Source organism: Molothrus aeneus, chromosome 15 (genome assembly GCF_037042795.1).
Source record: "Molothrus aeneus isolate 106 chromosome 15, BPBGC_Maene_1.0, whole genome shotgun sequence".
Lineage (NCBI taxonomy): Eukaryota > Metazoa > Chordata > Aves > Passeriformes > Icteridae > Molothrus > Molothrus aeneus.
In genome coordinates, this window is record NC_089660.1 from 16,160,489 (window position 1) to 16,183,178 (window position 22,690).

Sequence of the window (22,690 nt, forward strand, 5' to 3'; positions counted from 1 at the left end):
TTTGCAGAACCTTTAAGAACTCGTTTTGTATTTCAAATTGCTGAAAAGACACAAAGCATCCTGGCATGAGGGAAAAGTCAAAGAATCACAGAATGCATTTGCAGGACCCTGTATATTCTTTGTGGCAGGCGTGGGGAAAGGGGAGGATTTGCATACATATTTGGGGAGGGAATGGAGAATGTCTGTTTTGCTGTGGAGGTCCCAGTTCCCAGGGTGCAATATACAGGATCACAGTAGAAAACTTCAGGAATGGTCCCATCACACAGTGCTGCTTTCCTGGGATCCTCTCAGGACACCCAGAAGTTCTGCATAACTTAGGGCACTGTTGTTCTTCCAGGTATTGCTCTTAGTGAAGCCATCTGCCCTTCGTGCCTTTAATTACTTGGGTTGGGTGTGGGATGTTGTTGGTCAAAGAGAACCTTTTGGAATTTGGATCATGCAGCAGAGCCTTCTCTGAATCTTTCCCTCATTGCCTCTCTGCTCTTTTCTTGCTAGATGGGTCTTGGTATCCAAGATGTTGCCAAAAGTTGCATTTCAATACAGGAGAATGGGACTTTATTATTATTATTGTTATTCTCTTCCCTATCGAATTGCACATGCTTTAGTTTTGCTGGGTTTGTTTGTTGTTGTGTTTATTTCGTGTCTCTTATTGGCAACGTGGCAGATATTTGGGCCCTTGCCCATCATTGTTGAGGAATGTCTATTCCTCTCTTCTGAGGTTTACTTTGAGAGAATTTCTGTAGCTTACAGGTCTGGTTCTTTTTTCTCCTGGGAGAGAAGTGCATAATGGACACTGCATCTTATCTGTTTTCTGTGGAATATAAGTGATAGATTTCTGTCGGTCTTCCCAAGAAACACTGATAATGCTAAGCATAATTATCCTTTAAAACCAGGTTTCCTGACTCACAAGTATTTATCTTCTGAAGAAGGCACCAGTTCAGAACAGGTAAATAATAGAACAAATAGGGATGGTCTTGAGACTGGTGTAATTTAGTTCCTGTTCAGTTGTGGCATCTTTTTGCTGAATTAGCAGAATGTTCCCCCATTGGACCAGCAGAGCAGCTGTTACCTGCTCTCATTCCTGTTCGATGCTTCCAGGCACAGCCTGAGTGGGTGCCAGCAAGCAGGAATGGAGGAGGGGCTAAAATTCATTTCACCAAACAGATGTGTAGGAGGTCAAGGGAGTGTTGTTAGTGACACTGCTGTGGTGTTACCTTCATGGCTTTTGTTGGAGTGTGTGCCAAGTGGATCATTCCAAGGTGAGTGAGAGATTTTCCGTGGGGCCTCGTAGATCCCAAGGTTCTTGGTGTGCTGTCTAGGCAGTGAGTGCCTTCCAGAAAGGAAGAGAAGAACTCAGAACTTGCAAGAGGAAAGTGATTCAGGAAGGACTGAGGTACATGATGAATCCTCAGGAGCTGTGGGTGCCCAGGGCTTTTTAAGGTCTTTCAGGAGGGTTGTCATGCTGGGCTGTGATAGGTTTGAGATCTGGAATGAGAAAATTCCCTGATTTGTTGGAACTCTTTCAGGCCTCTGTGTAGAGATATCCCAATAATTGTGCCTTCAGCTTCTGTGTGAGAGAATGGTGGAACCTCTTTGATGTAGCAGAGCTGTTCTTTGCCATCTGCCTGCCTTGCTGTGCTATTGCTGGGTCCTTGGGAGCACTGGAGACTGAAGAGTGTGTCCGGTTTCCTGGAGGAGGGAAGGTGGAGGTGCATGGACAGCAAGCAGGTTGCTCCCTCTCCACACGAACAGGAGGTGTAGGGAAGAGAAATGAGTCTGAGGCCCCAAGGGCAAGTCTGTGGTTCGTGGAAGGTGTAGTGTAGGTATTTTAAAAATATTTTGTTGAAGGAAAGAATGTCCAGCACTTATAATTATGGAACCACAAGAGCATAGGAGCAAGGACCAGAAAGGATGAGAGGAAGGGGAAACAGAAAGAAGAATGTAGAAAGAAGATTTTTTAAAAAAAAATCACCTACACAAGGAGGTACATGAAGGAGCCAGGTAAAAGAAGAAGAAAGACAGATATTCCCAAACTAAATTGTGAGGATTTGGAAAATATTTTAGTGGAGGAAAGGAAAAAGATCAAAGAGACAAGATGATTATTAATGAAGAGAGGGGAAAAGACCTAGGACATGGATGAGCAGGAATAAAAAGACATAGAGAAAGAACAAGGAAAGAGAAGAGAAAGAGGGTAAAAGGATGGGGGAAAATACAAATAGCATAAGGAAAATAATACTACTATTACTAATAATAGGTGTAAAGAAAATAATGAAAATATGCAAATAAAACTAAAGCCAGAATAAAAGTAATAAATGAAGGAAGAATGGAAATTTAAAACAGACCATAGATCTTTCAAGAAGACACCGAACTTATCAGTAGACATTGAGCAGAGTCGGTTCCTAACAGCCTTGGCTGGAGCAGCGCAGCTCCCCAGCAATGATGTCCTGTAGCGCTGATGGTCCCGCATTTGATGGTCCCTGTGGCGCCAGAGAAAACTGGCGAGCATGCAGTATGGCTAAAGAATACAGGATGGTGAAAGGAGATGGGAAAGGAGTGGAAAGAATGGAAAGTGGCATAACAAGGACGAAAAAGAAGAGAGACAATGAAGAAAGAGAAAAGGGTACAAAGAAAAAAAGGTAAGGAAAACGAAATATGACCGAAAAAAAGGATTTATAAGGGAGCAAGACAAATGAAAATGGCAGTGAAGAAACAAGAAGAAGAAATTGAAAGATGACGTGAAAAGAAAGCGGAAGACGTAAAGGAAAAAAAAGAGGAGCCCGACAGCAAGAGTCGGCAGAAAACATACCCATAGCGGGTCGGCAGCGCGAGCGAAGATGCGGAGCGTGCGAGGCGGCGGAGCGGCGCACGGTGTCGCTGCAGGCTCAGGAACGGCTCGGTGTGGGCGGCTCCGGCCCGGTGCGGCGGAGAGCCCGGCTGTGAGCGCGGGGGGGCGGCTTGGGCCGGGCAGCAGAGGCGGCGCGTCCGGGCGGCGGCGGGGAGCCGTGCGGGGCCCGGGCCGGGGCCGGCAGGCAGAGCGGCGTTGGCGGCGGGCAGAGCGGCAGGAAGGATGGGCGAGCGTTGTTGTGCGGCGCTGGTGCGGGTGCTGGTGCTGCAGGCGGCCTGGGCGCTGTCGGGCGGGCAGGTGCGCTACTCGGTGCCGGAGGAAGCCAAGGCCGGCACGGTGGTGGGCCGTCTGGCGCAGGACCTGGGCCTGGAGGCGGGCGAGGCGGAGGCGCGGCGGCTGCGGCTGGTGGCGCAGGGCCGGCGGGCGAGCGTGGAGGTGAGCGGGGCGAGCGGCGCGCTGCTGGTGAGCTCGCGGCTCGACCGGGAGGAGCTGTGCGGCAAGAGCGCGCCGTGCGCGCTGCGCCTGGAGGTGCTGCTGGAGCGGCCGCTGCGCGTCTTCCATGTGCAGCTGGAGGTCACCGACATCAACGACAATGCCCCCGTCTTCCCCGCCGCCCGCAGAAACCTCAGCATCGCGGAACTGTCTGTGCCGGGGTCTCGTTTCCCGCTGGAGGGGGCGTCGGATGCGGATATCGGAGCGAACGCGCAGCTCACCTATACACTCAGCCCCAGTGAGCATTTCTCTCTGGATTTACAAAAACTGAGTGATGGAAATATTGAGACTGAACTCGTTTTAACGAAATCTCTGGACCGCGAGACGATTCCCGTGCACCGGTTGGTGCTGACGGCGACTGACGGGGGCCGGCCGTCTCTGACGGGCACCATGGAGGTGGTGATCACGGTGGAGGATGCCAACGACAACGCGCCCCAATTCAATCAGTCCGTGTATCAAGTGCAGATACCAGAGAGCGCTGGGGTGGGGACGCTGGTGACGAGGGTGAATGCCACGGATGCGGACGAGGGAATTAACAGTGAAGTGACGTATGGGGTGACGAATTTCATTCCCCCGAGTGGAAAAGATGTGATTTTCATCAATCCGAATACCGGGGAAATTCACCTCACAGCAGCCCTGGACTTCGAGGAAGTCAAGGTATTTAATTTTCGAATTGAAGCAAAAGATAAGGGGACACCCTCTCTGTCGGGTCACTGCAAGGTGGTGCTGGAGGTGCTGGACGTGAACGACAACGCGCCGGAGGTGTGGGTGACGTCGCTGTCGGTGCCGGTGGCGGAGGACGCGTCGGTGGGGACGGTGGTGGCCCTGCTGAGCGTGTCGGACCGGGACTCGGGGGAGAACGGTCGCGTGCGGTGCTGGGTGTGGCCGGCGTCGCCGTTCGGTCTGGAGGCGACGTTCTTGGGCTCGTACTCGCTGGTGCTGCGCGAGGCGCTGGACCGGGAGCGGGTGTCGGAGTACGAGGTGGAGGTGCGTGCGGAGGACGGCGGGGCGCCGGCGCTGCGCGCCAGGCGCGGGCTGCGGGTGCCGGTGTCGGACGTGAACGACAACGCGCCCTTGTTCGCGCAGGCCGTGTACACGGTGCTGGCGCGGGAGAACAACGCGGCGGGCGCGGAGCTGGCGCGGCTGTGGGCGCGGGACCCGGACGAGGCGGCCAACGGGCGCGTCAGCTACTCGGTGTGGGACGGCGGCCTGGGCGTGGGCGTGGGCGGGGCGGCGGGGTCGTCGCCGTCGTCGGGTGGCATGGGGTGGCGTCCGGCGTCGAGCTACGTGTCGGTGGACGCGGAGAGCGGGCGCCTGTGGGCGCTGCAGCCCTTGGACTACGAGGAGCTGCAGGTGCTGCAGTTCGAGGTGCGCGCGGTGGACGCGGGGGAGCCGGCGCTGAGCGGCAACGCCACGGTGCAGCTGTTCGTGCTGGACGAGAACGACAACGCGCCGGCGCTGCTGCCGGCCGCGGGCTCGGCAGCGGAGGCGGCGGCGGCGGCGCTGGCGGGGGCGGGCTCGGAGTCGGGCACGCTGTGGGCGTGGGCGGCGTGGGGGGCGCCGGCGGGGCAGGTGGTGGCCAAGATCCGCGCCGTGGACGCCGACTCGGGCTACAACGCGTGGCTGCGCTACGAGCTGTGCGAGCCGCAAGGGGGCAAGGGCCCGTTCCGCGTGGGGCTCTACAGCGGCGAGGTGAGCACGGCGCGGGCGCTGGACGAGGCGGACGGGCCTCGCCAGAGGCTGCTGATCGTCGTGCGCGACCACGGCGAGCCGGCGCGCTCGGCCACGGCCACGCTCAGCGTGTCGCTGCTCGAGGCCGCCGAGGCGGCGCTGGCCGCGGGATCCTCGGCGGCGTCGTCGTCCGCGGTGTCGCGCTCGGCGGCGGGCGCGGAGCTGGGGCCCGGCGCGGCGAGCGCGGCCACCAACGTGTGGCTGGTGGTGGCCATCTGCGCCGTGTCCAGCCTCTTCCTGCTGGCCGTGGTGCTGTACGGGGCGTCGCGCTGGGCGCCGCGGGCGGCCGTGCTCTCGGGGCCCGGGCCCACGACGCTCGTGTGCGCCAGCGAAGTGGGCAGCTGGTCCTACTCGCAGCGCCACAGCCGCAGCCTGTGCGTGGCGGACGGCGCTGCCAAGAGCGACCTCATGGTTTTCAGCCCCAACTTCCCTCCGCCGCCGCCCGGCCCTGCAGCCAAGGACACGCAGCCGGAGCCCTCCGCTCTCCTCGGCACGGTCAGTGGCAATACCTTGCTCAACCTTATTTATTCTCTCCTTCTTCTACCCCTTTTGTTCTGTGCCCTGAGCAGTCGGTGCTGTGAGGGCAGTGGGTACTTGACGGGTGCTTAAGAAATCAAAGGCACTTTGCATGTGTCGCAGGGTCCTCCCGCAGTCCCCAGAACTCCTGCTGGTGGGAGGGGAAGGCTTGCTAGTGAAAAATGTGTAGCTGCAGCCCTGTGCTGTTACGGTCCGCAGCTGAGGTTTGCTGGTGTGGATATGAATTGTTTTCCCCTTAAATGAAATAACTTTTCTAAGGAGTCAGCTTTGCAGATAATACTTTCTGTCTGGTATGTAATGTTTTCTCCGAGGTTTTTTGTAGGTGCGCAAAAACAGGAGGCTGTGCTGGTGGCAGCCCCCCAGGCACTGTGTACTGCCTTTTTGCCTTTGCAGAGTGCTGACTTTGACGGGATCACATGTGGTTTCTTCTCTGTTCTCATCCTGTGTCATTTTCCTCTACAAGAATTGTGGGGACAGTTGGACTTGTGGTCTAATGTATTTTCAATCGGCACAGTGTTATTTCTCCATTTTGGTTGGTCCCATAGAATCACTGTGAAAACTGGGATGGTGTTCTGGAGCAGTGGGAAGGCTGGTCTGAGGGAGCTGGAAATAATCTGTAAAATCATGGTCCATGTCAAAAGAAGAGAGGAATAGGAGATTTGAGATGATGCCTTTTTCTCCAGACTTAATGTTACCAAGTGAGGAACGGAGCATGCCTAGCAGGAGGCAGGATCAGCGCAGAGGATCCTTTCCCACGTTCCAAGGCTCTGATGTTGGAGGCCTTTTGGACCTTGAGATAATATTTGGTATTGAAATGGCCACAAAATCCTTTGAGGTTATGAATATCTATATCTGAGACAGTTGCTTGTGCTGCCTGACAAATGGAAATGTGTTTGGGTGACAGTTGGGAACATGCAGACTGATGAACATTTTTGCTGCTGTTTTGGGGGTGTTCTTGTGGGAGGGTGGCACTACAAACTGCTTTCCATGTGTATTGTAGGGTGCTTATAGCAGCTTCCACAGCTCCAGCCATGGTGGATCTGTGCTTCTCTTGAGACATGATATTTAAGGGCAGTTGAGGGGCTGGGTGTAATCTTGTTGTGTTTTTCTCCCCCTTCTTGTGCTCCTGGTATGGTCAGTCTGGGTAGAGATGGTGATTCCTGTTATCACACATGGCTCATTCTGGTGTCTGGATGTACACACCAATCCTCCACATCTATAGAGCAGCCCAGCTCTGGTTTTCTATTGTAGAAATTCTTCCACTCAGTTCATATTTTGACTGGACTTGTGGTTCAGATTTTGTATCTTTTTCTTGAAGAAGATTTGTGGGGACTGGAATCAGTGTTGTTCATTGACTATTTGCAGAACCTTTAAGAACTCCGTTTGTATTTGAAATTGCTGAAAAGGCACAAAGCATCCTGGCATGAGGGAAAAGTCAAAGAATCGCAGAATGCATTTGCAGGACCCTGTATATTCTTTGTGGCAGGCGTGGGGAAAGGGGAGGATTTGCATACATATTTGGGGAGGGAATGGAGAATGTCTGTTTTGCTGTGGAGGTCCCAGTTCCTAGGGTGCAAAATATTGGATTATAGTAGAAAGCTTCAGGAATGGTTCCACCACACAGTGCTGCTTTCCTAGGCAGTTGGGCCAGTTGGGCATCTTAGGGCACTGTTGTTCTTCTAGGTATTGCCCTTAGTGAAGCCATCTGCCCTTCGTGCCTTTAATTACTTGGGTTGGGTGTGGGATGTTGTTGGTCAAAGAGAACCTTTTGGAATTTGGATCATGCAGCAGAGCCTTCTCTGAATCCTTCCCTCATTGCCTCTCTGCTCTTTGTCTTGCTAGATGGGTCTTGGTATCCAAGATGTTGCCAAAAGTTGCATTTCAATACAGGACAATGGGACTTTTTTAATGATTATTATTCTCTTCTCTATCAAAGTGCACATGCTTTAGTTTTGCTGGGTTTGTTTGTTGTTGTGTTTATTTCCTGTCTCTCATTGGCAATGTGGCAGATATTTGGTCCATTTCCTATCAATGTGTGGGATGCCTATCCCTCTCTTCTGAGGTTTACTTTGAGAGAATTTCTGTAGCTTACAGGTCTGGTTCCTTTTTCCCCTGGGAGAGAAGTGCATAATGGACACTGCATCTTATCTGCTTTCTGTGGAACGTAAGTGATAGATTTCTGTCGGTCTTCCCAAGAAACACTGATGATGTTAAGCCTAATTATCCTTTAAAACCAGCTCTCCTGAATCAAAGATATTTATTTTCTGAAGAAGGCAACAGGTCAGAAGAGGTAAGTCATAGAACAAATGGGGATGGTCTTGAGACTGGTGTAATTTAGTTCCTGTTCAGTTGTGGCATCTTTTTGTTGAATCAGCAGAATGTTCCCCCATTGGACCAGCAGAGCAGCTGTTACCTGCTCTCATTCCTGTTCGATGCTTCCAGGCACAGCCTGAGTGGGTGCCAGCAAGCAGGAATGGAGGATGGGCTAAAATTCATTTCACCAAACAGATGTGTAGGAGGTCAAGGGAGTGTTGTTAGTGACACTGCTGTGGTGTTACCTTCATGGCTTTTGCTGGAGTGTGTGCCAAGTGGATCATTCCAAGGTGAGTGAGAGATTTTCCATGGGGCCTCGTAGATCCCAAGGTTCTTGGTGTGCTGTCTAGGCAGTGAGTGCCTTCCAGAAAGGAAGAGAAGAACTCAGAACTTGCAAGAGGAAAGTGATTCAGGAAGGACTGAGTTACATGATGAATCCTCAGGAGCTGTGGCTGCCCAGTGCTTTTTAAGGTCTTTCAGGAGGGTTGTCATGCTGGGCTGTGATAGGTTTGAGATCTGGAATGAGAAAATTCCCTGGTTTGTTGGAACTCTTTCAGGCCTCTGTGTAGAGATATCCCAATAATTGTGGCTTCAGCTTCTGTGTGAGAGAGTGGTGGAACCTCTTTGATGTAGCAGAGCTGTTCTTTGCCATCTGCCTGCCTTGCTGTGTTATTGTTGGGTCCTTGGGAGCACTGGAGGCTGAAGAGTGTGTCCTGTTTCCTGGAGGGAGGGAAGGTGGAGGTGCATGGACAGCAAGCAGGTTGCTCCTTCTCCACACGAACAGGAGGTGTAGGGAAGAGAAATGAGACTCAGGCCCCAAGGGCATGGCCGTGGTTCGTGGAAGTTGTAGTGTAGGTATTTTTAAAATATTTTGTTGAAGGCAAGGATGTCCAGAAGATATAATTATGGAAGTAGAAGAGCAGAGAAAGGAAGGACAAGAAGGGAGAAGAGCAAAGGAGAAGAGAAAATAGGAAGACTGTAGAAAGAAGTTTTAAAAAAACCAAATCAACAAAACAAGGAGGTACATGAAGAAGTCAGGTAAAAGAAGAAGAAAAACAGACATTCCCAAGCAGCATTGGGAGGATTTGGAAAATATTTTAGAGAAGGAAAAAAAAAAAGATCAAAGACACAAGATGGAAACTGATGAGGACCGGGTGGAAAGACCTAGGACAGGAATATGCAGGAATAAAAAGACATAGAGAAAGAACAAGGAAAGAAAAGAGAAAGAGGGTAAAATGATTGGGGAAAATTTAAATAGCATAAGGAAAATAATACTACTAATAATAATAATAGGAGTAAAGAAAATAATGAACCCATGCAAATAAAACTAATGCCAGGATAAAAGTAATTAATGAAGGAAGAATGGAAATTTAAAACAGGTATAGACCTGACGAGCAGACACCGAACTTATCAGTAGACATTGAGCAGAGTCGGTTCCTAACAGCCTTGGCTGGAGCAGCGCAGCTCCCCAGCAATGATGTCCTGTAGCGCTGATGGTCCCGCATTTGATGGTCCCTGCGGCACCAGAGAAAACTGGCGAGCATGCAGTGTGGCTAAAGAATACAAGACGGTGAAAGGAGATGGGAAATGAGTGGAAAGAAAGGAGAGTGGCCTAAGAAGGACGAAAAAGGAGAGAGACAATGAAGAAAGAGAAAAGGGTACAAAGAAAAAAGGCAAGGTGAACGAAACATGTCCGAAAAGAAGGATTTGCAAGGGAGCAAGAGAAAGGAAAAGGGCAGTGAAAAAACAAGAAGAAGAAAAAATGAAAGATTACATGAAAAAAAAAGCGGAAGATGTAAAGGAAAAAAAAAGAGAAGCCCGACAGCAAGAGACGGCAGAAAACATACCCACAGCGGGTCGGCAGGGCGAGCGAAGATGCGGAGCGTGCGAGGCGGCGGAGCAGCGCACGGTGTCGCTGCAGGCTCAGGAACGGCTCGGTGTGGGCGGCTCCGGCCCGGTGCGGCGGAGAGCCCGGCTGTGAGCGCGGGGGGGCGGCTTGGGCCGGGCAGCAGAGGCGGCGCGTCCGGGCGGCGGCGGGGAGCCGTGCGGGGCCCGGGCCGGGGCCGGCGGGCAGAGCGGCGTTGGCGGCGGGCAGAGCGGCAGGAAGGATGGGCGAGCGTTGTTGTGCGGCGCTGGTGCGGCTGCTGGTGCTGCAGGCGGCCTGGGCGCTGTCGGGCGGGCAGGTGCGCTACTCGGTGCCGGAGGAAGCCAAGGCCGGCACGGTGGTGGGCCGTCTGGCGCAGGACCTGGGCCTGGAGGCGGGCGAGGCGGAGGCGCGGCGGCTGCGGCTGGTGGCGCAGGGCCGGCGGGCGAGCGTGGAGGTGAGCGGGGCGAGCGGCGCGCTGCTGGTGAGCTCGCGGCTCGACCGGGAGGAGCTGTGCGGCAAGAGCGCGCCGTGCGCGCTGCGCCTGGAGGTGCTGCTGGAGCGGCCGCTGCGCGTCTTCCATGTGCAGCTGGAGGTCACCGACATCAACGACAATGCCCCCGTCTTCCCCGCCGCCCGGAAAAACCTCAGCATCGCGGAACTGACCACTCTGCCGGGGTCTCGTTTCCCGCTGGAGGGCGCGTCGGATGCGGATATCGGAGCGAACGCGCAGCTCACCTACACACTCAGCCCCAGCGAACATTTTAGCTTGGAAGTGAAATCCAAAGACGAAAATAAAGTCTCCGTACTGCTCGTATTAACGAAACCTCTGGACCGCGAGACGATTCCCGTGCACCGGCTGGTGCTGACAGCGACAGACGGGGGCCGGCCGTCTCTGACGGGGACAATGGAGCTGGTGATCTCGGTGCTGGATGTGAACGACAACGCGCCCCAGTTCAACCAGTCTGTGTATAAAGTTAAGCTACCGGAAAATACGGCCCCGGGAACTGTGTTTTTCCAGCTAACAGCGACAGACAAAGATGAGGGAATTAATCAAGAAATATATTATTCTTTTAGCAACGCGGTTTCTGAAAAAATTCAGGACCTTTTCAAAATTGACGAAAAGTCTGGGGAAATACGGACTGCCGGGGAACTGGATTTCGAGGACACTCAGTCATATGACCTGGAGATCGAAGCGACAGATAAAGGGACACCCCCGCTGTCGGGTCACTGTAGCGTGGAACTGAAGGTTCTGGACGTGAACGACAACGCTCCGGAGGTGTGGGTGACGTCGCTGTCGGTGCCGGTGGCGGAGGACGCGTCGGTGGGGACGGTGGTGGCCCTGCTGAGCGTGTCGGACCGGGACTCGGGGGAGAACGGTCGCGTGCGGTGCTGGGTGTGGCCGGCGTCGCCGTTCGGTCTGGAGGCGACGTTCTTGGGCTCGTACTCGCTGGTGCTGCGCGAGGCGCTGGACCGGGAGCGGGTGTCGGAGTACGAGGTGGAGGTGCGTGCGGAGGACGGCGGGGCGCCGGCGCTGCGCGCCAGGCGCGGGCTGCGGGTGCCGGTGTCGGACGTGAACGACAACGCGCCCTTGTTCGCGCAGGCCGTGTACACGGTGCTGGCGCGGGAGAACAACGCGGCGGGCGCGGAGCTGGCGCGGCTGTGGGCGCGGGACCCGGACGAGGCGGCCAACGGGCGCGTCAGCTACTCGGTGTGGGACGGCGGCCTGGGCGTGGGCGTGGGCGGGGCGGCGGGGTCGTCGCCGTCGTCGGGTGGCATGGGGTGGCGTCCGGCGTCGAGCTACGTGTCGGTGGACGCGGAGAGCGGGCGCCTGTGGGCGCTGCAGCCCTTGGACTACGAGGAGCTGCAGGTGCTGCAGTTCGAGGTGCGCGCGGTGGACGCGGGGGAGCCGGCGCTGAGCGGCAACGCCACGGTGCAGCTGTTCGTGCTGGACGAGAACGACAACGCGCCGGCGCTGCTGCCGGCCGCGGGCTCGGCAGCGGAGGCGGCGGCGGCGGCGCTGGCGGGGGCGGGCTCGGAGTCGGGCACGCTGTGGGCGTGGGCGGCGTGGGGGGCGCCGGCGGGGCAGGTGGTGGCCAAGATCCGCGCCGTGGACGCCGACTCGGGCTACAACGCGTGGCTGCGCTACGAGCTGTGCGAGCCGCAAGGGGGCAAGGGCCCGTTCCGCGTGGGGCTCTACAGCGGCGAGGTGAGCACGGCGCGGGCGCTGGACGAGGCGGACGGGCCTCGCCAGAGGCTGCTGATCGTCGTGCGCGACCACGGCGAGCCGGCGCGCTCGGCCACGGCCACGCTCAGCGTGTCGCTGCTCGAGGCCGCCGAGGCGGCGCTGGCCGCGGGATCCTCGGCGGCGTCGTCGTCGTCGTCGTCCGCGGTGTCGCGCTCGGCGGCGGGCGCGGAGCTGGGGCCCGGCGCGGCGAGCGCGGCCACCAACGTGTGGCTGGTGGTGGCCATCTGCGCCGTGTCCAGCCTCTTCCTGCTGGCCGTGGTGCTGTACGGGGCGTCGCGCTGGGCGCCGCGGGCGGCCGTGCTCTCGGGGCCCGGGCCCACGACGCTCGTGTGCGCCAGCGAAGTGGGCAGCTGGTCCTACTCGCAGCGCCACAGCCGCAGCCTGTGCGTGGCGGACGGCGCTGCCAAGAGCGACCTCATGGTTTTCAGCCCCAACTTCCCTCCGCCGCCGCCCGGTCCTGCGGCCAAGGACACGCAGCCGGAGCCCTCCGCTCTCCTCGATACGGTCAGTGGCAATACCTTGCTCGCCATTCCTTTTTCGTTTTCCCCTCTCCCACGTCTACCTATTCCCTGGGCAGTTCCTGTTTGTAGCTTGGCTCCGCCCCCCGGTCCTGAGAGCCTCGTAATGTTGGCTGAATCTTAAAAATCTTAAGGGCATCTTTGTATCTGCCGCCGCCTCTCCGGTTCCCCTCAGCCGTTTCCGACTTGGGGAAAAGTCTTCCGGCATCTCGCAGCAGTTTACCGTCTGTAGCTGAGGTTTCATCCTCCTAGTGTGCGTTGTTCTCTCCTACCTTTGCTCTCCCGTAGAAAGAAATCTCTGTTGATTGTGGTAATAGGGGTGCCGAGGTGTCAGCTCTGCAGACAACGCTTTTGCTCGCTGGTGTGCAGCATTTTTACCCGGTCTTGCTGAAAGAGGTGAAGACACACAGGCTGTAGTGGTGACAATCCTCCAGGCACCACGTGCCACTAAACTGCCTTTTGATTGCTGATTGTGCTCGTATCAGCATTGCCAAAAACTGGGCCCTCTTAATCCCCAGTGCAAGTGGTGTTGAAAGGGTTCCGCCGAGGCCTCGAAATTTTCTCTCCACATGATGTAATTTTCCCCCATTGATTTTTCCAGCAGATTGATTATAGTACCTGGGATGCCTTTCTTGGACTTTTCCTCTGTTCTTTTCCGAGTGTGTTGGTTTTCTAGATTGCATTTTAAACTGTTTACATAGAGGTTGGAGACTGAGGGTCAGTTTAAGAAAAGGGGATTTTTTTTCCACAACCCTCTCCGTCCTCATAATCAGTCTATGTACTTTTGTTCATGGCTGGAGATTGACACTTGCCTCTCTCAATGTTCTTTCAACATCCGTATCACCACTGGCAGAGATGTGAATTATCTGGAAACATTCTCCTAAAAAAACACACAAATACATCTGTATGGATCTTATCACTTATACTGCTGTGGTCATCAGCATGTGTTTTTTTCCATCATATCATGAAATCATTGTCATTAGAGATATCCTGATACAATGTCTACAAATAGATGTCTAACATTTCCAGAGAGGAATTAGCAGATGATTAGGATTTCCATCCAGAATAGATGAAGCATTAGAAAACACAAAGGGATTCTGCTGAGCACAGCAGATATAATATCAGGTGTCTGGGGGTTTTGTTCTCTCATTGATGTAGGTTGTAGACTTGCATTCCTTGCCAGAGAATTGTCATGATGTACACTGGCTTGTTATGATATTCTTGGAATATTTGTATCAGGAGCCACATCCTTTCAAAAGCCCTGGAAAGTTGCCAACAAAGAATAAACTCAACCGACCAAGCAAGCACCAAAATCCCTAATAACAAAACCTGAAACATGAATTTTCCTATAGAAACAATATAATCCTTTACATTGGAGCGGTTGTCAATGATTGAGTTATTCTATCACAACATGAAATCAGTGCCATTGCCATTTGGAGTTATTCTGACATCACCTTTAGAAAGAGTAGAGTGTTGGGCATGGTCTATGTGATACCATCCATAAGTTTTTCATGGTGCTCTCCTTTCTGGCAATTGCTGCAGTGAGTCCTGTGGAGGCAAAGGAGGCAGTGACAGGTTGCAGGGGTGAATGTGGCTGTGGCATTGTGCAGGCCGTGGCCATTTCCTGATATCAAGGTTGACCTTGAGAAATGAGATTTGTCTGGTGGAATTGAAAGCTCTTGGGAAGACCATGGACCATGTCATGAGACAGTCCTCTGGGTACTATTTACTGTGCTGTTACTGACTGCTGATCATGCTGGGATTTAATGTGGCTTTTTATGAAGAACTCTGTACTCTTCTTTGACTCTCCTCCATAGGAGAGGTGATGTAAGATGACAGTTGTGACTTCAGTGTTCTCTCTCCTCATGGTGTAATTTCTTCCATTTGCTTGGCTCACCAGAGTCATTGTGAAAGCAGAGAAGTTCCTAAACACTTTTCCTATGATCTTTCTCAAAGTATATTTTTATTCTAGTTACCAGTAGAAAGTGTGCAGGCAGAGAAGTGTGACCTAAAGTGTATGTTTTCTTTTGTTTGTCTTGCCTTTCTGAAGTGAATTGCAGCTGGATTGTCCTGTGAGGTGGCATGACCATACACTGTCCTGTTTCCATGTTATGTTAATATTTGCATCAACAGCCACACCCTTAAAAAATCCCTGGAAACTCCATTAAAAAAAAAGTCCCCACAACACCAAAAATTCAATTCACCCACCACCACATTTTCATGTGCAGTAGGTATCATTGTTGGCACTCACGTATTTTTCAGCATTTGTGTTGGTCTTTCAGAGCAGGCTGTCAATGGCCATTGCCTTCAGAGCTGTCCTGACATCCCCTCCATAAACAGTACTCTCCAGAGTGGGTAATGTGTCCATCTGAGACTGGGGAAGCCACAGGAGCTGAGGTGAATGTGGCAGTGGCACTGAGTAGGCCCTGACCATGTCATACTATGAAGTGTGACCTCCCAGTCTGTGGGAACTGGAAATCCTTGGGAAGACCATGGGCCATGTCATAAGAAGACAAGAATGAGAGGTGATGTTCTTGTCTTGAGAACGTGTCCCAGAAGAGGGAATGGAGGATGCCTGGAGAAAATGACGAGGCAGGATGGGCACAGGTTCCCTTCCCAAGATGCATTCTTGGGTTCCTAAGGGTATGGAGTTGAAGGCCTTCTGGGTATTGAGTTAATCCCATGGGAGTTTACTGCCCATCGTGTCCTTTGAGGTTATGAATATTTCCCACCAGAGACAGTCCCTTGTGCTGCTGCCTGCCTGAGGCAGACAAGGCATTGGGAAAGAGGGTGTGCCATGCAGGCTGCTGGTTAATTCCCAGTGGAATTTTTGATTTTTGTTTTGGACCTTTCTAGGAGGGTAGCAGCATTTCATCCTCCAGTTCTTGTATATTGGTGGGCATCTATAGTGGCTTCCACAGCCACAGATCTTTCCATGATGGTTCCTTGGTCCTCTTCAGGCTAATTATTAAGGGCCCACGATAATGTGGATGTCATTTTTGTACATTCAACTTCTTCAATACTCATGGACTTGAAGATTTATCCTTGGCAGAAGTTACATGTCCTGTGGTCACAGGTGGCTCATTCTATGTCTGACGTACACACAAAACTCTTCCCAGTAACCCAGCCTTGGTTTTCCATGGTACAAATTCCCCCATCCAGCTGATCGTATAAGGTACACTTTGGCATTTGCTCTCATTCTCTCAAAGTGCAAAATCCATGTGCACTGGGATGAGAACTGACGTTCCTTTATGTTATCAAGTTCTTCAGAAGTCACTTCTTATGTTCTGTGGTGTTTCCCCAGAGATTGCTGAAAAGGCATAAACCATGAAGTATATGCAGATGAGAAGAATCTGCTGGACAGATCTGGGGGCTTCATATCCCTGCATGTGTTCTTTGTGCCAATTGTAAGGGACAGTGAGGATATGCAAAGGACATTCTTATAGGGGGTTTTGTGGTATTGTGAAAGAGATTCTGCAAGTGACCCCAGGAATGGCCTGGGCATGTGTTGTGATGAGGGTGACCTTTAGCAGGGAAGGGTCTTGCCTGAGGGAGCTGATCTGTAGAACACAGTCTGTAACTTTGGTGAAGGACTGGAGAATGTGTGCTTAGGTGGAGTTGCCATTTCCCAGGGTGTGAGAGAAGATTCTAGCAGAAAATATCAAGAAGAGGCTCCACAGACATTCCTAATACCTGGGATTTCTCCAGCTCCCCTAAAGTTCTGTATATCCTTGAGCTCTTTTGTTCCCTTCATATGTTTCAGTAGAGCGGAATTGGATTATTTGGCTTTCTTCTCCCTTCTTACCAAACCCTCACAGTCTTGTTTTTCTGTCTCTCATGTCAGCAATGTTTTGGTAATACCAGATAATATGAGATACTGAGCTTTGGCACCTGTCAGGTTACAAACATTCTGGTACTTTTCTCTCAGTGTGTAGGATGACTTTTCCATACTCCTGAGCTGAGGCTGACTTTGGGACAATTTCCTGCCTGAGCTTTATGGTGCCTCTCCGCCATGATAGAAATGCACATGGGAGCACTGTGCTTTGCCCAATGATCTCAAGGCTTTTCTAGAATGCACTTAATTATTTTCTATCCATGGTTGCCAATAATCTCTGTTAGTGTTAGAATCAGTTTCCTGCTCTGAAAATATTTCTTTTCTGATGAAGCAAGCAGTGATGCTAGATGTAATTCACTTAGTGCTGAAGAAGATGAGTCTGAGAGACAGCTGTACCTTTATGCCTATTTAGCTGTGGTATCTTCATCTTGGATTGACTGAATGTGCCTAGAGTGGGAGTTGGACTCAACACTCCTTGTGGCTTCCTTCCAACTTGAAATATTCTGTAATTCCTAGATTGGACCAACAAAGTCCTACTGTCTGGTCTCATGTCTTTTTTGCTTCTTCCATCATGGTTTGAGCAGCTGGCAGCAAGCAGAGATGGAGGGGGGCCTCTAATGAATTTCTCAAAAGAGATGTGTTGGGAGTGGAGAGCTTGTTCTCAGGGAAATGCTGTGGGTTTAGTTTCATAGGTATTTCTGGGTGGATCATGGTACTGAGTGAGAGGTATTCCTTGGGGGCTAATGCCACCGAGTTCTTGCTGTGTTTTTCTGGCAGAGCTTATCTGCCTGAGAGGAGAGGTGAGAGTCTGGCATTCATCAGCCAGGTGGAAAATGAGGAAGGAAGAGCAGCTCTTCATTGAAATATGTGAAGAATTTGTAGGAACTGTGGTTGCACTGTGTTCATGTCAGAATGGTGTGCTGGGCTGTGATACATTTGAGTTCTGCAGTGAGAGGATTTAATGGATTGTTTGTGCTTATTGGAGGCTGTTTGCACTGATGTCAAAGTATCTGGGGATTGGTCTCCTGATTCCAAAGGGAGGGAGAGGTGCATGCTTTTTCTGGTGTAGTGCAGCTGTTCTTTGTCATGTCATTGCCTTGCTGTGTTATTTGCTGGTGCAGAAGGGGACAGGGGTCTGAGGAGTGTGGGTTTGTTCCTGATGGGGAGGGAATGGGAGAGGAGGTGTAGTAGGGACAATCGATTTACTTGACTTTTTCTGGAGGAGAACAGGACAGTTGTTCCTCATGAGGAGGCATGCAAGGTTCCCATGAGCACTCTCATCAAAGGGCAGGTCTCTGATGCATGAAGAGGATGATGTAGACATTTAGAAATCATTTTGTTTAGAAAACAATTTGGTAAAGGAGGAAAAGTATGGGCACAGAAGAGAAGAGAAATCAAAGAGGAAAGTGTGAAGCATGGAAGGAAAAGGAAGAGAAAGAAAATAAAGGTAAGTAAAGGAATAAGGAAGGAAGAGGAAGGAAAAGGAACCTCTGCACATAAAGAGTCAAGCAAGGAAGAAAGAGAGAAATAAGGCAAGAAGGGATGACAGAGGAGATGATAAGCATGCACCAACATTTTCTCTACATGCTCTCTGCAGTCGAGGACCTCTGTATCCTCGGTACTGAGGAACCCTGTGCACGCCTCGATGAGGGGTGATGAGGAATAAGAGGTTTTGTGCAACTGTATATCTGCACTCCAAGTTGAGAATGATGTAGTCATGTAGAAAATACTGTATTAGAAGAGAAAGGGAATAGGCAAAGAAGAAAGAAGAGACAGTGAGAGAAGGACAAGGAAAAGAAGAAAAGAAAACAAAACAATGAAAGAATGAGAAAGCAATGGAGAGAAAAGCAAAAAGGAAAGGTGAAACATTAAATAAGTTTGCTAACATACGGCAATGTTATCTGTGTACACACAAAGGTGGGACTAGGTGGGAGAGGAAAATGAAAAGAAGAAGATAACAAAGAGGAGAAATCAAGAGGGGGTTTGTCAAAGAGATTACAAGGCTACACCGACCGTTCTCTTCTAACGCTGAGGGGTCTCCTGTGCTCTCCCCATTGGCTTCAGTCCCGTGCGAAGGAGATGATGTCCTGTAATTAGAGCTCATGGCTCCTACAGTGATTGGCTCGATCACAGCATGCGAGGTCACCGGCAACTTGGCAGCAGAGTTTTAAAAGAGATGGCTAGAAATAAAAGATAAAGGTTAGTAAAAATCGGAAAGGCAAGGCAAGAAAAAAGAAGAGAAAGAAAAGAAGAAAGAAGTGGAAAAGAAAAAAGAAGAAAGAGATGGAGGAGAAAAAAAAAGTAAAAAAAGAGAAGAGAAATGTACCAGACAAACTAAAAGTAAGGATGGAAAGATTAAAAATACAGAACTGAAAGATAAAAGGAGAGATGGAAAAAGGGGAATAAGGAAGAAACGGAATATGATGAAGAACGTTGTAAAAAAAAAAAAAAGGACAGAAAGACACAGAGAGAGGGAGAGGAGAAGGACACGAAAGAAAGATTACCATGACGCAGCGACGACACCGGAGATGCTGCAGAGCTTGTGAGGCGGCGGAGCAGCGCACGGTGTCGCTGCAGGCTCAGGAACGGCTCGGTGTGGGCGGCTCCGGCCCGGTGCGGCGGAGAGCCCGGCTGTGAGCGCGGGGGGGCGGCTTGGGCCGGGCAGCAGAGGCGGCGCGTCCGGGCGGCGGCGGGGAGCCGTGCGGGGCCCGGGCCGGGGCCGGCGGGCAGAGCGGCGTTGGCGGCGGGCAGAGCGGCAGGAAGGATGGGCGAGCGTTGTTGTGCGGCGCTGGTGCGGCTGCTGGTGCTGCAGGCGGCCTGGGCGCTGTCGGGCGGGCAGGTGCGCTACTCGGTGCCGGAGGAAGCCAAGGCCGGCACGGTGGTGGGCCGTCTGGCGCAGGACCTGGGCCTGGAGGCGGGCGAGGCGGAGGCGCGGCGGCTGCGGCTGGTGGCGCAGGGCCGGCGGGCGAGCGTGGAGGTGAGCGGGGCGAGCGGCGCGCTGCTGGTGAGCTCGCGGCTCGACCGGGAGGAGCTGTGCGGCAAGAGCGCGCCGTGCGCGCTGCGCCTGGAGGTGCTGCTGGAGCGGCCGCTGCGCGTCTTCCATGTGCAGCTGGAGGTCACCGACATCAACGACAATGCCCCCGTCTTCCCCGCCGCCCGGAAAAACCTCAGTTTACCGGAGAACTCCCCTCCTGGGTCTCGTTTCCCGCTGGAGGGCGCGTCGGATGCGGATATCGGAGCGAACGCGCAGCTCACCTATACACTCAGCCCCAGCGAGCATTTCTCTTTGGAAGTCAATTCTAAAGACGAAAACAAAATATACGTACTTCTCGTATTAACGAAATCTCTGGACCGCGAGACGATTCCCGTGCACCGGTTGGTGCTGACGGCGAGTGACGGGGGCCGGCCGTCTCTGACGGGCACCATGGAGCTGGTGATCTCCGTGCTGGACGCAAACGACAACACGCCCCAGTTCAACCAATCTGTGTATAAAGTTAAGCTACCGGAAAATACGGTCCCGGGAACTGTGTTTTTCCAGCTAACAGCCACAGACAAAGATGAGGGAATTAATCAAGAAATATATTATTCTTTTAGCAACGCGGTTTCTGAAAAAATTCAGGACCTTTTTAAGATTGACGAAAAGTCTGGGGAAATATGGACTGCCGGGGAACTGGATTTCGAGGACACTCAGTCATATGACCTGGAGATCGAAGCGAAAGACCAAGGTTGGCCCCCGCTATCGGGTCACTGCCGAGTGGAACTGGAGGTGCTGGACGTGAACGACAACGCTCCGGAGGTGTGGGTGACGTCGCTGTCGGTGCCGGTGGCGGAGGACGCGTCGGTGGGGACGGTGGTGGCCCTGCTGAGCGTGTCGGACCGGGACTCGGGGGAGAACGGTCGCGTGCGGTGCTGGGTGTGGCCGGCGTCGCCGTTCGGTCTGGAGGCGACGTTCTTGGGCTCGTACTCGCTGGTGCTGCGCGAGGCGCTGGACCGGGAGCGGGTGTCGGAGTACGAGGTGGAGGTGCGTGCGGAGGACGGCGGGGCGCCGGCGCTGCGCGCCAGGCGCGGGCTGCGGGTGCCGGTGTCGGACGTGAACGACAACGCGCCCTTGTTCGCGCAGGCCGTGTACACGGTGCTGGCGCGGGAGAACAACGCGGCGGGCGCGGAGCTGGCGCGGCTGTGGGCGCGGGACCCGGACGAGGCGGCCAACGGGCGCGTCAGCTACTCGGTGTGGGACGGCGGCCTGGGCGTGGGCGTGGGCGGGGCGGCGGGGTCGTCGTCGTCGTCGGGTGGCATGGGGTGGCGTCCGGCGTCGAGCTACGTGTCGGTGGACGCGGAGAGCGGGCGCCTGTGGGCGCTGCAGCCCTTGGACTACGAGGAGCTGCAGGTGCTGCAGTTCGAGGTGCGCGCGGTGGACGCGGGGGAGCCGGCGCTGAGCGGCAACGCCACGGTGCAGCTGTTCGTGCTGGACGAGAACGACAACGCGCCGGCGCTGCTGCCGGCCGCGGGCTCGGCAGCGGAGGCGGCGGCGGCGGCGCTGGCGGGGGCGGGCTCGGAGTCGGGCACGCTGTGGGCGTGGGCGGCGTGGGGGGCGCCGGCGGGGCAGGTGGTGGCCAAGATCCGCGCCGTGGACGCCGACTCGGGCTACAACGCGTGGCTGCGCTACGAGCTGTGCGAGCCGCAAGGGGGCAAGGGCCCGTTCCGCGTGGGGCTCTACAGCGGCGAGGTGAGCACGGCGCGGGCGCTGGACGAGGCGGACGGGCCTCGCCAGAGGCTGCTGATCGTCGTGCGCGACCACGGCGAGCCGGCGCGCTCGGCCACGGCCACGCTCAGCGTGTCGCTGCTCGAGGCCGCCGAGGCGGCGCTGGCCGCGGGATCCTCGGCGGCGTCGTCGTCGTCGTCGTCCGCGGTGTCGCGCTCGGCGGCGGGCGCGGAGCTGGGGCCCGGCGCGGCGAGCGCGGCCACCAACGTGTGGCTGGTGGTGGCCATCTGCGCCGTGTCCAGCCTCTTCCTGCTGGCCGTGGTGCTGTACGGGGCGTCGCGCTGGGCGCCGCGGGCGGCCGTGCTCTCGGGGCCCGGGCCCACGACGCTCGTGTGCGCCAGCGAAGTGGGCAGCTGGTCCTACTCGCAGCGCCACAGCCGCAGCCTGTGCGTGGCGGACGGCGCTGCCAAGAGCGACCTCATGGTTTTCAGCCCCAACTTCCCTCCGCCGCCGCCCGGCCCTGCAGCCAGGGACACGCAGCCGGAGCCCTCCGCTCTCCTCGACACGGTCAGTGGCAATGCTTTGCTCGCCTCTATTCTCTCCCCCTTTGCCCCTTGTCTCTCGTTTGCCAAAGTGTTTCTGTTATTAACTGGGCTCTACCCCCGCCGCCTGAAGGGAATGGGTGCTTTGATATGTTCATTGCCCCTTGGTATTTGCTGGCTCGTCCTTGAAGAGGGTGGGTATCTCTGTAACCCTTTAGGGTACGCACTTGAAATTTGTAGCTGTGGATATGAATTGTTCTGCCCTAGAATGAAATGCCTGCTGATTGTGATGAGAGTTGTCCTATGATGCCTCGAGGCTTCAGTTTTGGAGACAGCCTTCCTTCTTTCTGGTTATGTAGGTTTTCCACTCGAGCTTGCTGTGGTGTTGACCGTCTGCCAGGCGCTTTGTATCTCCTCATTGCCTTTGCTGACTGCTGACCGTGGTGGTGTCATGTGTGGTTTCTTCTCTGGTGTCATGTTCTGGCATTTCTTCTCTACAAGATATGCAAGGCTATGTGACCATTTGGACTTCTGTCCTGCTGTCATTATGGAAACTAGGAAGGCTTTGTGGCCTTTTCATAGTTTTTTTGCCTCCCAGTTTTTGTTAGGTGTAGTTGTTTATTTGCATTCCTGGATGAACAGGTGACTTGATGGACACTGACCTTTCTTTGGTGTGTATTTTCAGTATTTACATTTGGAATGCTTTTAAAAGTTCCTTGTAAATCCTCTTCTAAACAACAATGACAACAAAAAATTTCTTCTGCACAGTACATAGCCACTGTATTGGTGAGTTCATTACTGTGTTGTTTGGTCTCTCTCAGCATGACATCAGTGTCCATTGCCACAAGAGCTGTCCCAGCATGACTGCTCCAGTAAATATTGGTCTTAGGTCTCACAACCAGAGCTCAAGATGCACCTGCAGAGTCTGCTAGACCATGTATGTGATGCCATCTGTGTGGATTTCACAGTACTCTCATTGCTGGGAAGGGTGAGCTGAAGTCGAATTGTCCCCTGAGGTAGGAAAGGAAATTGTGCTTTGTCACAGAGGTGAATGCGGCAGTGA

General features: G+C 53.7%; 2 protein-coding genes across 4 annotated transcripts in view; both read left to right on the forward strand.

Annotated features, from left to right (window-relative positions):
* Window positions 1–3,067: 3,067 nt before the first annotated feature.
* LOC136563214 (protocadherin alpha-6-like) lies at window positions 3,068–5,713 on the forward strand. The gene has a single exon (XM_066560454.1). It carries the CDS (start codon window positions 3,068–3,070, stop codon window positions 5,675–5,677), a length of 2,610 nt encoding a protein of 869 aa, XP_066416551.1. The 3' UTR covers window positions 5,678–5,713.
* Window positions 5,714–7,887: 2,174 nt separating this feature from the next.
* The window catches only part of LOC136563101 (protocadherin alpha-C1-like), a 122,589-nt gene continuing 107,786 nt past the window's right edge, over window positions 7,888–22,690 (forward strand). The window contains exon 1 of one of the 3 annotated variants that reach the window (XM_066560282.1): window positions 7,888–12,534. In XM_066560282.1, the coding sequence (XP_066416379.1) occupies window positions 10,027–12,534 (2,508 nt within the window). In that variant the 5' untranslated portion in view covers window positions 7,888–10,026. Of the gene's footprint in view, window positions 12,535–15,958; window positions 21,653–22,690 lie in introns of those variants that run through there. The other 2 variants (XM_066560275.1, XM_066560277.1) reach the window with 2 other exon arrangements.

Excerpts from the sequence above, each read along its gene's own strand:
- LOC136563214 (XM_066560454.1), top strand. The coding sequence starts at position 3,068 with ATGGGCGAGCGTTGTTGTGCGGCGCTGGTGCGGGTGCTGGTGCTGCAG.